Source organism: Taudactylus pleione, unplaced genomic scaffold (assembly GCF_031769625.1).
Source record: "Taudactylus pleione unplaced genomic scaffold, aTauple2 ptg000242l, whole genome shotgun sequence".
Classification (NCBI taxonomy): Eukaryota; Metazoa; Chordata; class Amphibia; order Anura; family Myobatrachidae; genus Taudactylus; species Taudactylus pleione.
The window spans coordinates 2522588-2536827 of NW_028284644.1; the positions used below are offsets into that span (position 1 = coordinate 2522588).

The 14240-nt window shown below is 42.6% G+C and overlaps 1 protein-coding gene across 2 annotated transcripts in view; it reads left to right on the forward strand.

The window, feature by feature from the left end:
• The window catches only part of CD34 (CD34 molecule), a 121227-nt gene extending 112796 nt beyond the window's left edge, over positions 1-8431 (forward strand). For both annotated transcript variants that reach the window (XM_088479630.1, XM_088479631.1), the window contains exons 7-8: positions 3155-3316; positions 6815-8431. In XM_088479630.1, coding sequence (XP_088335756.1) covers positions 3155-3316; positions 6815-6997 — 345 coding nt within the window. In that variant the 3' untranslated portion in view covers positions 6998-8431. The remainder of the gene's footprint in view (positions 1-3154; positions 3317-6814) is intronic.
• The last annotated feature ends 5809 nt before the right edge of the window (positions 8432-14240 follow it).

Sequence of the window (14240 nt, forward strand, 5' to 3'; positions counted from 1 at the left end):
GCAAGGTGTGTTCCCAGCTTTGCAGACAGGGATATGCTGAGAGATTAAATTCCTCCTCACAGCTTCAAGTGTCAGAGAGCAGCATGGGCCGAGTTCCACCAATCAGAGCTCAGCACATGCTCCTCTGTGCTATATCTCATTTCATAGACTAATCTCAGGGACATCCTTTGCTACTGTCTCTCTGCATCAACTGTTACAGAATTAGTTCACCACAATATCCCCGATTGCACCCCTTCCCCCTTCATGGGCAAGCCTGCCAGTCTGCAGGCTTCACGGGAGTTGAAGATGAAAAAAAATGGACTTCAATGCATGCCACTAGCGTTTGACAGGTGAGCCCCCTGGGTTCCTCCAGGCCCTAGGTGGTAGTCTATACAGTCTATATTACCTTGTTGCGAATCTGGAGCTGGTGTGAAGCTTGCAGGGATGTTACAAAGTCTAATTTGATGAGGTTAGTTCCAGAGGATAGATACAGAGTGAAAGAGGAGAAAACCAGGATGGAAGTGAGGTGGGGCATGCACAAAATAGTTCCACTCTGACTCCCCAGAAGGCCACATAAAGTGTCATTGAGGTCTATGTGCCATCTTTCCTACATTTTTGCCTTATTATATAGACTCAACAATGTTCTGAATATGTTCTATGGCAGGGGTCAGGGAACTTTTTTACCTTTTGCCCCAAAATATATTTAGATACGCCGACGTTACCCCCTTGATTTGAAGGGAAGAAAATCATGTAGTAGTGCCCCCATATAATGCCCCTGTAGTAGTGCCCCATAGTTATGCCCCTGTAATTTTTGCGATGACAGCTTTTCAGGAAATAGATAGTTATCCCTATCTACACTAACTCACCGCAGCTGGAATCCATGCTGCGCATGTGCTGTTACATCTGTAAAACCAGCGCATGCACAGCACTGCCTACAGCTGCGGTCATTTTGTCCCCCCCAACCCCCCGTCGACCCTTCGCTCACCTCACCCCGTCCCCGCACTTACCTGCCCGCTGCAGCACCTCCAGCTCCGGTGGCTGGTCTGACACATGTTCTCCCAGCTGACCACTGTACTTTAGAAAACTTTATTGTGTTCTGCTGGGAGAACACTTGTCAGACCAGCCTCCGGAGCCAGAGTGCTGGAGGGAGATGCCGGGGAACCTGTCCATGCTAACACAAGTAAGTGTTACCTGCTATTCGCCACCTCACAGTGGTGAATAGTAACTCAATCAAATTCCGAAAATACATAATTTTCGGAATTTGATGAATACCATAATTTCAATATCCCCATACTAATGTATGGGGAGTGTGGAAATTAACGCAGGGGGACTTAGCAAGGAGATATCAGTGATATCTCCTGTGCTAAGTGTGTTCATGAATACTAAAATAACGGTAATTAAGGAAAATGGCCTTAAAAACGTAATTTTAGTGTTGATGATTAAGCCACTGAGTGATAACAGACAGACAAAGAGGTAAAAGGGCCCTGTTCACAAGCTTACAATCTAAAATTATATGATGTCACTGAACAGTTATATAATATTTTTGCATTTTAAGTGCTCAACTTTGTTAATAACTTCCAAAGAATAATAAGAGATATTAAGTTCTGAAACTTAAATATTTATGCAATATTAGAATATTCCCAAGAATAATAAATGTTCATTAGGACCTCTTTAAAACTTATAATTGTATCTGGAACTTCTAGACTATGTAGAGGGTGAATGTTAAATTATATTTATTATTCAAACCACCAATTTTGTGTTGCCTGTGTGTGATCTAAAAGTATGACCGTACCCCCAAGAGGCATAGTTGAAAGTTTGGTATTAGCACCTAAAGATCTACTATTATACTGTAGATATAGCTACTTGCCATTACATGCAGTAGAATATAGACTTTATAAAGACATCAAACTAGCGGATTTACGGGAATAAATTCTACTGTGTATATAATAGCTATATATAATTATATATATGTATATAAATATATATTATATATTTATATATATATTCAAACACCAGTAAATGAGAAACATATCCTTTCCTAGGCCAGACTCTCATCGACTTTTCAACACTGCTATAAAATAAGGCAGATGCTGTCAACGGTCTTTTAACATCTGAGAGCAACCAAAGTATAGCAGATTTGTTAGGATATAACTTTTCACATCCCATCTATAAACAAAGTTCATTTTATTAGGCTCACTGGGACTAGCTTGATATTTTTTTACGTTTCATGGATCCACCCAACTTTTTGGGATTTAGTTCAAACAACAAATGAATCCTCCAACCTAGTCACAAAGAATAATGCTGCACATGGATTACATCATAAGAAACATAAGAAATATTGGTAATTTCCAGCCCATGAAAATCTGTTAGCAATTTGCATTGGCTTGAAGCACAGAACTTCATGTTTTCATAATCTATTCAGTTGGGTGGATATGTATTATCTTTGATTTTATAAATGCTATTGTCTATCAAAAGTTAATATTCATTTAGCTTTCGCACACCAACTCTGGGTTCATTACATCCCATGGGCACAAATATGTTTGATTATTACTGGTTGTGTAGTTTTTCTCACGATAACTGTCTTGTAAGCTTAGCACATGGAGAATTACAGTTGTTTAGTTATATTTCTGTGCTTCCACTACTGAAGGCCTGGCCAACCTGTGGGGCTCTCCAGCTGTTGTGAAACTGCAAGTCCCAGAATGCTTCCCAAGCTGATTGTTGGGAGGGTATGCTGGGACTTGTAGTTTCACAACAGCTGGAGAGCCTCAGGTTGGCCAGGCATGCACTGCTGTTATATCCATGCGATCAATTTGTTATGTATTTTTGCATTTGGATACATATATTATATTACTATTTGTAACTAAAAAAAAAATGGTTTATTCAATTAGATGTAAGACATACTCTAACCATATTCTTCCAGATGTAAATGTATAAGACAAAAGTATTAATTATTCTACACAAAATCTATTATTACCGTTACCGTTTTACTTAAGCCTACAGCAAGCCTACAGTTTCTTATAAAACAAAGGTGCAAAATAATGTTACAGAACATTAACTATTTCTTGGTGAGTATGAGTATATAATATTTGTGCGATGAAAACACAACAAACTGGTATCTTTTTTATAGACTGTAATAGTCAGATGTTAACCAGATTATGTCACTTTTATTTTACAGCTACCCATCCAGTTGAAATGGGGATATGTTTCTGAATATGTGACACCATGGCGGAAGGTCACTATTGCTCTGGTCACCTGTGGCGTTTTGTTAGCTGCTTTTATTTTGGCTGGTTACTTTCTTTCCAACAGAGAAAGCTGGAGTCCTGGCAGACAGAGACTGGTTAGTTTATATAGCTGGCAAAATAACCATTGATGTGAGAGATAGTGGAAAGAATGATTGTGCGCACCTCCTCACCACCCCAAACATTATACTAAAGAACCAGAGTAATGAAGCTTTAACCAGGACATGTGTATCCACCTCCCAGATACTAGTCAGAAATCTGCATTGCCAAATACTTTCATCCATGTAGTATTATTGACAGGAAAAGGTACCAAATGCCTCCCAGCCTACAGCATCATTGCTTGTCATGTACGTATATTAAACAACCAATGAGGGCATGCATTCCCACCACCATCTCCAGGAGGCCCCTGCTTTGCTCTTCTGAGCACGTGCGGGGATATAGTAGGCACTTGCACAGTGCAGGCCGAATTGAAGAACAAAGCAGGAGCAAGCCCAATGAATTAATGTGCATTGCTGGGCCCTCCACAGCCCCAAGACTCATAGACCTGATAACCCTGTGACTAATATACTTCCTGTGCCAACTTTTGTTCACCACTGATCTGGTTAATAGGAAGCTGCCTGTCCATCAGAAATATCTATATGTGCTGGAGATTTTGATAGACACTGAGTTTTCAGTGTGTTTTCATTGTGAATGGTTTACTGGTTCGGCTCACTCTTGTGTCTCTAATTTAAATCTCCTACTGCTTGCACCTGGTGGAGATGTCTAACTTGAACATACTTATTATAAATACATTTTGCATTTACGAATACTACAATACAATCATCTTTATAAATAGTTCTAATTAAAAATGCTCTTATGAGTTTACAGTTATTCTGATTCTTTATCTGCTCCAACACCCATCCTAGCTACACAGGAGCAATCACTTATCTGTGCTTAAGTGCTGGGGATGACAAATTCTGGGTAGTGACATTTCATCCAAACAATGGCCTAAAATAATTTAACTATTTCCTTGTTGCAAACATTGGTTAAAGAAGCAGATCAAATTATGTTTGAAATTGCACAGAATAATAAAAAAAAGTACACGACAGATCCTTAATATAACTAAGTACTATATATACAGGAAGAATATGCAAAATGTTTCAAATAAACTTTATTTTAAACTCAGTGCTCACATATGATTGTATTTTGTTTTTTTCAATTGACCTATTTATGTACAGTAAGAGCACATAAATATATATTTTAAAGTACAGTAATTGTGCCATTTTCCATGTGCTATTTGAAAGACTTCATCATCTTTTAAAAAAGCTCAAATGATGATTCCTGTCTGATTCAGGAGACATATTTAGTTTCACACAGAAGCGCTTGGATAATATGACACTTTTATCGATAGCTCTGCTATGTATATAATAATGTAAATAAATGATTCTGCTATTATAGTTGCCAAACATAGAACCTGATTCAGAGCCGTACGCAAAACTTGATGGTTTGTGTCCAACTCTGATGGTTGCCGATCGGTGGAAGCGCAGGATGTGTCTGCGATTACAGTCGCAGTGCCCTCTAAGCCCATTTGGGGGTGGGGAAGGGGCGGCGACAGCCAGAGTCCCGGAAAACTGGGGTATGTCGGCCCTGTTTTCTGGGCGTGCCAAGGCCAGTGTCTGCCACTTTCAATGTAGCTTCACTGTGCCCAGAAGCCTGAATTTCACACCCATGCTGAGTAACCTGGGAATGGCCGATGTGATTCGATGTCTTTCATTTCTGGAACCACAAACCCAAATGGGGTGCAACTGAGCATGTGCTGACCCTGCATACCCAGGAGTAGAGCTGGGGAGAGCATTGTCAATCTAAGGGAATTGGCCATTCCTTCCTTATATCCATGCCCTATAGCCAACATACCCATTGAGATTACTATAGTTCAACCTTGGGTAATTGTGGTGCTCCAAGAACTACAAGAAGAATATCATTCATCACATGCTTAGAGGCACAGACAAAGTGCAGCAATGTGTCCGTTGATACTATTTTAATATGTTGACAACTACGGGGAATATTCAACTGGGTGCGAGAATAGCAAAAAACCTGCACCTGCAAGGTTTGTCCTGCAGGTGCGGGTTTTTTGCTATTCAATTAGGTGCAGATTTTTACTTTTTTTACGCGCCGGGAGGTTTTTATTCTCGCACCTCCAGAGCAAGTGTGATTTTTCCTAAAATCGTTAATTTTAGGAAAATTCAGCGGGACTTGCTCTGGCACCCCGGCGGTACCCCTCGGTGGACTAATTAAGCAATTGGAAGTTTCCAATTAGCTTATTTAGTCCATAATTACTCACCATCTGCAGCGCTGTCTCCAGCGTCGGAAGCCGGGTCTTCTGCAGCAGGGTGAGTATGTCAGTGTGTGTGAGTGTTTGTTACTGTTTGTAAGTGTGTATGAGTGAGTGTGTGTGTGCATGAGTGTGTGTGTGTGTGACCCCGTTTGTGTGCCCCCCCCCCAGTGTCTGTGTGCCCCTCCCTCCCCCCGGATTGGGCGCTGGATGCTGGGAGAACTACTGTACATCTCCCGGCAGCCCTTGCCCCTCCCACCAGCCCCTGGAGTTCCCAGCAGCCCCCTATCCAGTGAGAAGATAGAGGGGAGGCCACCGGGAGCCACGGAGACCACCAGAGACCCCCGGGCAGGTAAGTGCAGAATTCTTTTTTTTTATACGCGGCGCGGGGTTTTCAGAGCTGAAAATCCTGCAAACCACTTTTTTTTAATTGGATACCGTGGGCATCGGGAGCGTGCATACCCGCGGTAATCCAAAATTGTACGCAAGGTTTTTCAATCGCTAAACCTTGCGCCCAATTGAATATGCCCCTATATGTGTTGTTGTAGGGCAGTAATTAGGGATGGGTGGGTTTTGCTGCCACCTAGGGTACAGGGCCAGGGGGAGGCACTGTCACTGCCCCATGACACCTGCATTTGGCTTGCAGAGTGCCAGGAGCGGAAGTCCAGCTTCATCCTGGTTCCAGCTGCCTTTCCTCCTCATTGAGACGACATGACCTGCGGTGTTGGCACAGCACAGGGTGGATTTTTGACCTGCTGACTAGTATATTGATGTACACGTATAGATAAATATTAACTATGATTATGTACATTGAGTAAATAAAATTAATATAAAATACAGTTCATATACATAGCATGAAAAATATGTCCTCACACTGGAAAACAGAATTTGATTTGTGATTAAAAGGTTTCCTAGTGAATTATGTAATTAATGAGGACTCCCATTAAACTCCATTATATTGGACTGTAAATAAATGCTAGGTACAGGTTCAATATGTACTCGACTATCAATGTTATGGTGCATTTTATATGTCATAATAACACCAATGTGCTTTTTGTTGTATTATACCATAATTTCTTTTTTACATTGCTGTCATGCCCATTGTGTTCTGAATGATCCAGTGTGTAAAACTCAGTGCATGTCAGTGTAAAACCAACACAATTTTTTATATTTCTGTTACCTATTTCTAAAAAAGAAACATAGTAAAAAGCAAGACATGGTTGTAATCTGATTGGATGTGATGTCTTCCACACTAACCCTGCTTGCTGTATCTATGTCTGTATAGGGTGAAGATCCATATTACACTGAGACGGATAGCCAAGGTAACACTCTGGTGTCCGTATCTGCCCATGGTCAGGACAAATCGAATAGTGGAACCCGAGAGAATGGAACAGGTCAAGCAGCCACTCCTGCTTCAACCAATGGGCACTCAACAAAGAAGCAAATGGTTTCTGATACTGAACTATAAACTGAGTATATTGCTAATACAAAGAACAATATGGAGGCTTCGGATGGAGATATAGACCAAGCCATTTTTTATTTGATGAAAATTGATGACTGTTGCCCCATGGTAGCAAGAGAATTAAATCCCAAAGTCAGCCACACTGAGTATGACCATGCTTAAGAGAATTGTGGGATTACTGAACGATAATTTAGATTGTTTTTTTCCCCTTATGATATTGGCACACGTTATTATATCTTGCAATGATGGGTATCTGGGTAATGTAAATAATAACGGAAGAAACATGTAACCAGCAAGTATTGCTCCATCATCCTTTCATACAAGTAAACACCTACGTGTAGATTCTAAACGCACACACTGTACACACACCATTTGTGTGGTTACACACTGAAAGTGCAATAACACCCGGCTTCTGCATACGTGAAAATATAGATGTTACAGTAAACAATACAACAGATAGGTAAGCTAGTGCAGTCTAGATGTCATTAGCTACAATTCAGGGACGGAGATCCGCTGTAGCATCCTGGGTCAACGGCTCTGCTATGAAAAGCAGAGGGGAGGCTTCTTCTGAGCATGTACTTTGCCCATTTCAGAGCAGAGCCAGGGTCTTGGGGTGGGGTGCAGGGTATGGGGAACTTGGGCTTCTCAGCATTGCAGCCACACCACCCGCACACATTGTAGTTCTGCCACTGCAACTACACATCTATCACTGTGGTTTGCCCGGTGCTATGGGTGCCCTGGGAGACATAGCCTAGTAACTGCTATTGTGACAATCAAATCACCACATGGTAATGCAATATAATAAAGTGCTGTACAACTAGATACAACAACAATGACTTCATAAACTCTGGATAATATATAATATAAACTTCTATAGCATTGATTACATTTATGGACTTATAATGATGGAGACATTTAATGACAAATTGTGAAGTATGCATACTGTATATTTACTTTGTATTATTTCTCTTTAACAAATAAGGAAAAATTGCAACAAATTTGGTTCAATCATATTGAACTAATTCATTTTGCCTCAGTTAGGCACAGTTTGTGGATTTACTATTCTTGTTTATTTACTGTAAGAAAATAGATGTATTATTTTATATTGTGCTATAGATGAGCATAGTATAGTACACTGCAGGAATTCTATCCCATAACATTCCCATTGGCATCTGTCATGTCCCACTATATATATGTTTCATATGCTGTTAGTTTCTGTCATGTTATTATTGCAAGGCTTTGCATCTTGTTAATTTTGTCCTTCCTGATTCTCTGTAGCTAGGGTCTAATGTCATCGGCCCTCATTTCTTCCTGTCTGTAGCTCCGTGTGTGTCTGCCATTTTAGCTTGCAGCTGCACCTGTTGAGCTCTGTAAACTATCATCTTTTCACCTACTATGTGATGCATAATTACAAGAATTTCAGCTTGAAATAAACCCTCATCTGGATTCTTCATACATGCCTTACTAGTTGAGTTGACACTGTATAACAAAGTCTCTTGGTGTAAGTACTGGTTCAATACAGATATACACAGAGGAATTATCTCAGGGGCCTTACACTTACAGCCTGGTTAATGAGTCAGAATAGTGAAAAGATGGTTGATACATACTGCTATATACACCAGTAAGCCAGTTGCAGCTTCTGCAGATACAAAGACACTTAACAAGCTTGCCTACAGTGTAAGAAAAAATTATCAGTTTGTGCGGAATCGGTATGATTTACCGCCGGACCCATGCCCAGCGGTTGGAATCCCGACAGCGGCAAGTATATACTAACCTATTTCTACCCTCTAACCCTAACCCTCTCTTAGGGGTGCCTAACCCTAACCTTCCCCCCAAGTGCCTAACCCTAATCCCCCCTCTAAGTGCCTAAACCTAACCCCCCCTTCCCCACCGCCTAAACCTAAGTCCCCCGGAGGGGGTGCCTAACCCTAAGTCCCCCACGGGAACCCTAAACCTAACCCTCCCCCCCGCGGCTATGTGTGCTCGCTGCCCGGCGTCCCTTCGATTGGGATGCCGACTCCATACCGTGTGTGCAGCTACACACTACAGCATAGATTCTTCTAGCAAGCTACAAACTCACTCCAGTATTATTCAGAACCATTCTACCTGTGTGATATCATGGCTGAAGGGAACACTGCACAGCCTGTTCAAGATGAACAATATCTACAATCAGAACAAGGAGAAGTACTGGATCCCAACCTGCAGTCTAAACCTACGTGGAAGGTTAAAGAGAATCTCTTGAAGATAGGAAGCATGAACTTTCTTCCGATATCCTAAACTTATGGCAAAAGTTGCTAAATCATATGTCCACCCTCTCTCAACCTGTTTCTGATGTGTCATCACTAGAGGGAGCCCTTGGACAGCTTTGTTCAGTATATGAGCTTTATACACTGAAAAGCCAGGAATATGTAAGCATTCTAAGGAAACTCAATACTCATTCTTTAGAAGAATTGCAAAGCTTTAATGATCTTAATTTGGATCGAGACAGAGTATTGCGTGAAGTTAAATCCTGGACAGCGGCAAGAATCGCACAATTACTGCAAACATCATCACATATTTCTGTGTCCACCAGGTGTTCAAAACGATCATCTCAGTCACGATGTTCAAAATATTCCATGCTCAGCGAGCAACTTATAAAGGCGTGTGCAGATGCAGAGACTACCAATATGGAAGCCAGTTCAGCGCTCGAAAAGGCAGAAATAGAAGCTTTAGAGAAACAATTTGAGCACGCCACAGGAATGGTACGGTTAAAGGTTTTGGAACAAGCTGCCAGTGGAAGTGAAAGGGACAGCATCAGTTTAAGTGAAGTGTATGCGGAGGATTCTCTTAAGCGCACAAGAGACTACGGACCTCATTCAGAGTCAGTCGTTGCGGCCGCACGGTCGTACGCCATTGATGTTCGCTAAACTGCGAATGTGTAAAATTTGCAATGCGCGTGCGCAAACTAGCTGTTACGATCGGAAATATCTCTCTCCTTGAACTTGGCCAGGTTGTTAGTTTGAGTGACAGGATGAGGCGTTTGTGGGTGGTAACAGGGGAAGGTGCTTGTGAACGGGGGAGTGGCGATCCGAACGCAGGCATACCTGACTATGCAAACGGTGTTTTATGGGAGTGCATAATTAACAAAGTAGTGTCATAGCACACGTGACATGGGAGGATTTTACACTGACTTGATCGTAGAGCTTAAGAGAGGGTATGGTCAACCTTAAGCTCTACGACCAGCTCCGATGGTCTCGATTAATCCTTATATGCCCGGAGATGACGTGTAATGCAAACGAGAAGGGGGCGTATTTTTAAGCTTACGGACACATCCTCCCCTTGGTCGTCCAGCTAACGATCCCATCTTAACGACGTGAGTGCATCATTTGCATATCCGGCCCCTTTTCCCTTACGACCGTGCTGAATGAGGTCCTACGTCCTAAGCCAAAACAATGAACCCCTGGTTGCTGCAGGCATTCCTAACAGTGCGGACATTTTTCCAGAACAAAGGGACTCAGGGCCTGATTCAGACCCGCTCACGAGCGCACAGCACTCGCAAGTGGGTCGATGGCCGTGCCATGTGCGAGCCCCGTAGCGAGTTAATTTTCACTTGCTGCGGGACTCACTACACAACGGGGTGGCTGTCGATTGCGATTGACAGCTTGCCCCATTTTGTAGGCCATTTGTGGGCGGCCCTACTGACATCACCAGTGATGTCAGTAGTGAACTTCCTGCTCTATTAGACCAGGAAGTTCACTGGGGCTTATGGTGGACAAGACCCTACCACAAGGGTCTCGTCGCAAGCCCGATGGTCGCAATAATTGCGACCATCGCCAGGCCGCCCGCTAAAGCTGTGGGTGGTCACCTACAGCTTAGCAAGTGGCCTGGAGGCCGGGGGAAAAAAAACAGCCCACCCTGATTCAGAGCTGAATCAGGGCCTCAGATCCCTATGCAACACGCCATATCCAAGGTCAGTACAATGCACAACTACTTCGTCATCCTAACCCATTTTCATACAACATAGTGCACCAAGGCCCAACACCTCAACAAGCCCAATATACAAACGCCTGGTCGCAAACCAATATGCCAGTTATTCACCGGGTCCCTGGCAACCACACAGTTTCAAATGCAGCGAGACCTATGGACTTTAAACCAGCTCTTAGGCTGAATGCCTATGCAGCCCCATATCTACCTATGTCTCTTACCCAGAACACCACAAATAATATGAACAGCACTACTCAGCCAGCAATTCCTTGCCCAAAGTCAGAGAAAACATACATGTCAGGCTTTGCAAGATATATGGTTCGCCGTGAACTTACTAAGACTGGCCTCACTAGGTTTGATGACCAGCCTGAGATCTACAGAGGTTGGAAATGTACCTTCAGAACCGCAATTAGTGATCTTGGCATTACTGCTGCTGAAGAACTAAATCTGCTGATCACGTGGCTTGGCCCACAGTCTACAGAACGTGTCAAGAGACTCAGATCTCTTCATATTGATAATCCTATGGCAGGCCTTACTGCTGCTTGGGAAAGGTTAGAACAAAGCTTTGGAGGTCCTGAAGCCATTGAGAATGCTCTGTTCAAATGGCTGCGAGATTTTCCAAAAATATCTGGCAAGGACAATGAGAAATTGCAAGAGCTCAGTGACCTACTCTTTGAGCTCCAGCTGGCCAAAACGTATACTCACTTACCTGGCCTCAGTTACCTGGACAAAGCTCATGGGGTAAACACGATAGTTTCCAAGCTGCCATACGGTATTCAAGAAAAGTGGACTACACTTGGTTCAAGATACAAAAGGGAAAATCTAGTCTCCTTTCCTCCCTTTTCCTATTTCTGTGAGTTTGTCAGGAACATTGTAGAATCTAAGAATGACACAAGCATCTCATACAGTGAGTCAAGTCATCCTGGTTCACCTACTCCCAAGTGTGACAGTCCACGCTCTAACTACAAGAACCACAGAGGTCCAGTGTCAGTAAAAAAGACTGAAATCCTTCACACTCCAACATCAGCTCCTGACAAGAGCAGCCAAGGTGAAAGGATTGAAAACCCCAATCGCCTGTGTCCCATTCATAAGAAGCCTCATCCCCTCAAGAAATGCATTTGTTTCAGAAAGAAACCTCTCCAGGAATGCAGGGAACTGCTAAAGAAATTTGGTGTATGTTTCAGATGTTGTGCCTCTACTGAACATTTTGCTAAGGACTGTAAAACCACTATTAAGTGCATAGAGTGCAGTTGTGAAGACCACATGCAGGCACTTCACCCATCTCAATACAACCCTACACCGCCTGCACATTTCCCTTCTGCACCAAAGCATGGTGGGGAGAATGCATATCAAACAGCAAGTCCTACTACTGTATCTTTTTCATGCACTAAAGTCTGTGGGGAACATCTTTGTGACAAGTCTTGTGCAAATATATGTCTAGTCAATGTATACCCCAAGGGACAGCCAGAAAGGATTCTAAAGGTGTACACCATCTTGGACGACCAGAGCAACTGATCACTCGCAAGACCAGAACTCTTTGATCTGTTTAACTTAAAGGTAGATGCTTACCCTTACACTTTGGGTACCTGTAGTGGAATTACAGAGGTCTCTGGAAGAAGAGCCAGTGGACTAGTTGTAGCTTCTCTCAAGGACAACCTTGAGATACCCTTACCCACACTTGTTGAGTGTAACCAGATACCATCCAACAAAGAGGAGATTCCTACACCAGAGGTCGCTCTTCATCACACTCACCTAAGGCCTATATGCAATGAAATACCAGCCCTTGACAAAAATGCATATATCTTACTTCTGCTCAGTAGAGACATCCTCAGGGTACATAAAATACGGCAGCAGATCAATGGACCAAATGATGCTCCGTTTGCCCAACGTCTTGATCGAGGCTGGGTCATCAAAGACAATGTCTGTATAGACAATATTAAGAAGCCTACCAGGATATCCTCATTTAAGACAAACATGTTGCCTAATGGTCGCAGCACTCATTTTCAGCTATGCCCACATCATTACTGGGTGAAAGAAAGGCTGGACAGCAGTAAATTGCAGCATGACCATCAAGATAACATGAACATGGTCCTGTCTTGGGATGACAGTCTTGGATCGACAGTGTTCAATTCAACGAGTGAGGACAACAAGTTAGCATCTACAAGAGAAGATAAAGAATTTCTCAAGGTAATAGATAAAGATTTCACCCAGGACGATTCCAACAGCTGGGTAGCACCTTTACCCTTTCGCTCTCCAAGAGTGAAATCACCAAACAATCTACAGCAGGCAGTTGCTAGATTTTCCTCTTTAAAATGAACCCTAAAGAAGAAACCAGAGATGGAAAAACATTTTGTGGATTTCATGCAAAACATATTTGACAGAGATCACGCAGAACCTGTACCGCCAGTAAAGGAAGAAGAATGCTGGTACCTTCCATCCTTTGGAGTGTATCACCCGCAGAATCCCAACCAAATTAGAGTAGTTTTTGATTCCAGCGCTCAGTATGAAGGTGTCTTCCTCAACAACCTGCTACTTACTGGGCCAAACCTAAACAACAGCCTCATAGGAGTGCTAATTCGTTTTAGATATGAACCTGTTGCAGTAGTAGCTGACATCCAGCAAATGTTCCATTGCTTCATAGTCAGGGAAGACAATCGGAACTACCTGAGGTTCTTATGGCACAAGGACAACAATGTCAACAATGAAGTCATAGATTATCGAATGAAGGTGCATGGATTTGGCAACAACCCCTCTTCTGCGGTAGCAATCTATGGACTCAGGAGAACAACCCAGAAGGGTAGAAAGACTATGGATCTGACACTTGTCATTTTGTTGAAAAGAACTTCAACGTTGATGACGGACTAAAATCCTTACCCACAAGCGAAGAGGCAATTGATCTTCTCATCAGAACACAAGAAATGCTCTCTGTAGCAAACCTCAGGCTCCACAAGATTATTTCCAACAGCCAAAGGGTAATGGAAGCATTTCCCTCTGATGATCATGCCACCAACTTGAAGGATCTTAATCTTGGTTCTAATGCTCCTCCCATACAATGCAGCCTAGGGTTACTCTGGGACTTCAAACAGCACATATTTACATTCCGAGTATCAGCCTATGACAAACCTTTAACCAAACGAGGAGTTCTATCTGTCATAAACAGTATCTATGATCCTCTTGGGTTTGTAGCACCAGTCACCATTCATGGCAAGATGTTGCTAGACCACAAGTCATCTCTCACCCATGAAGTTTTAGTTACCTTTCTTGCAGAAGTATCTGCCATAATCAA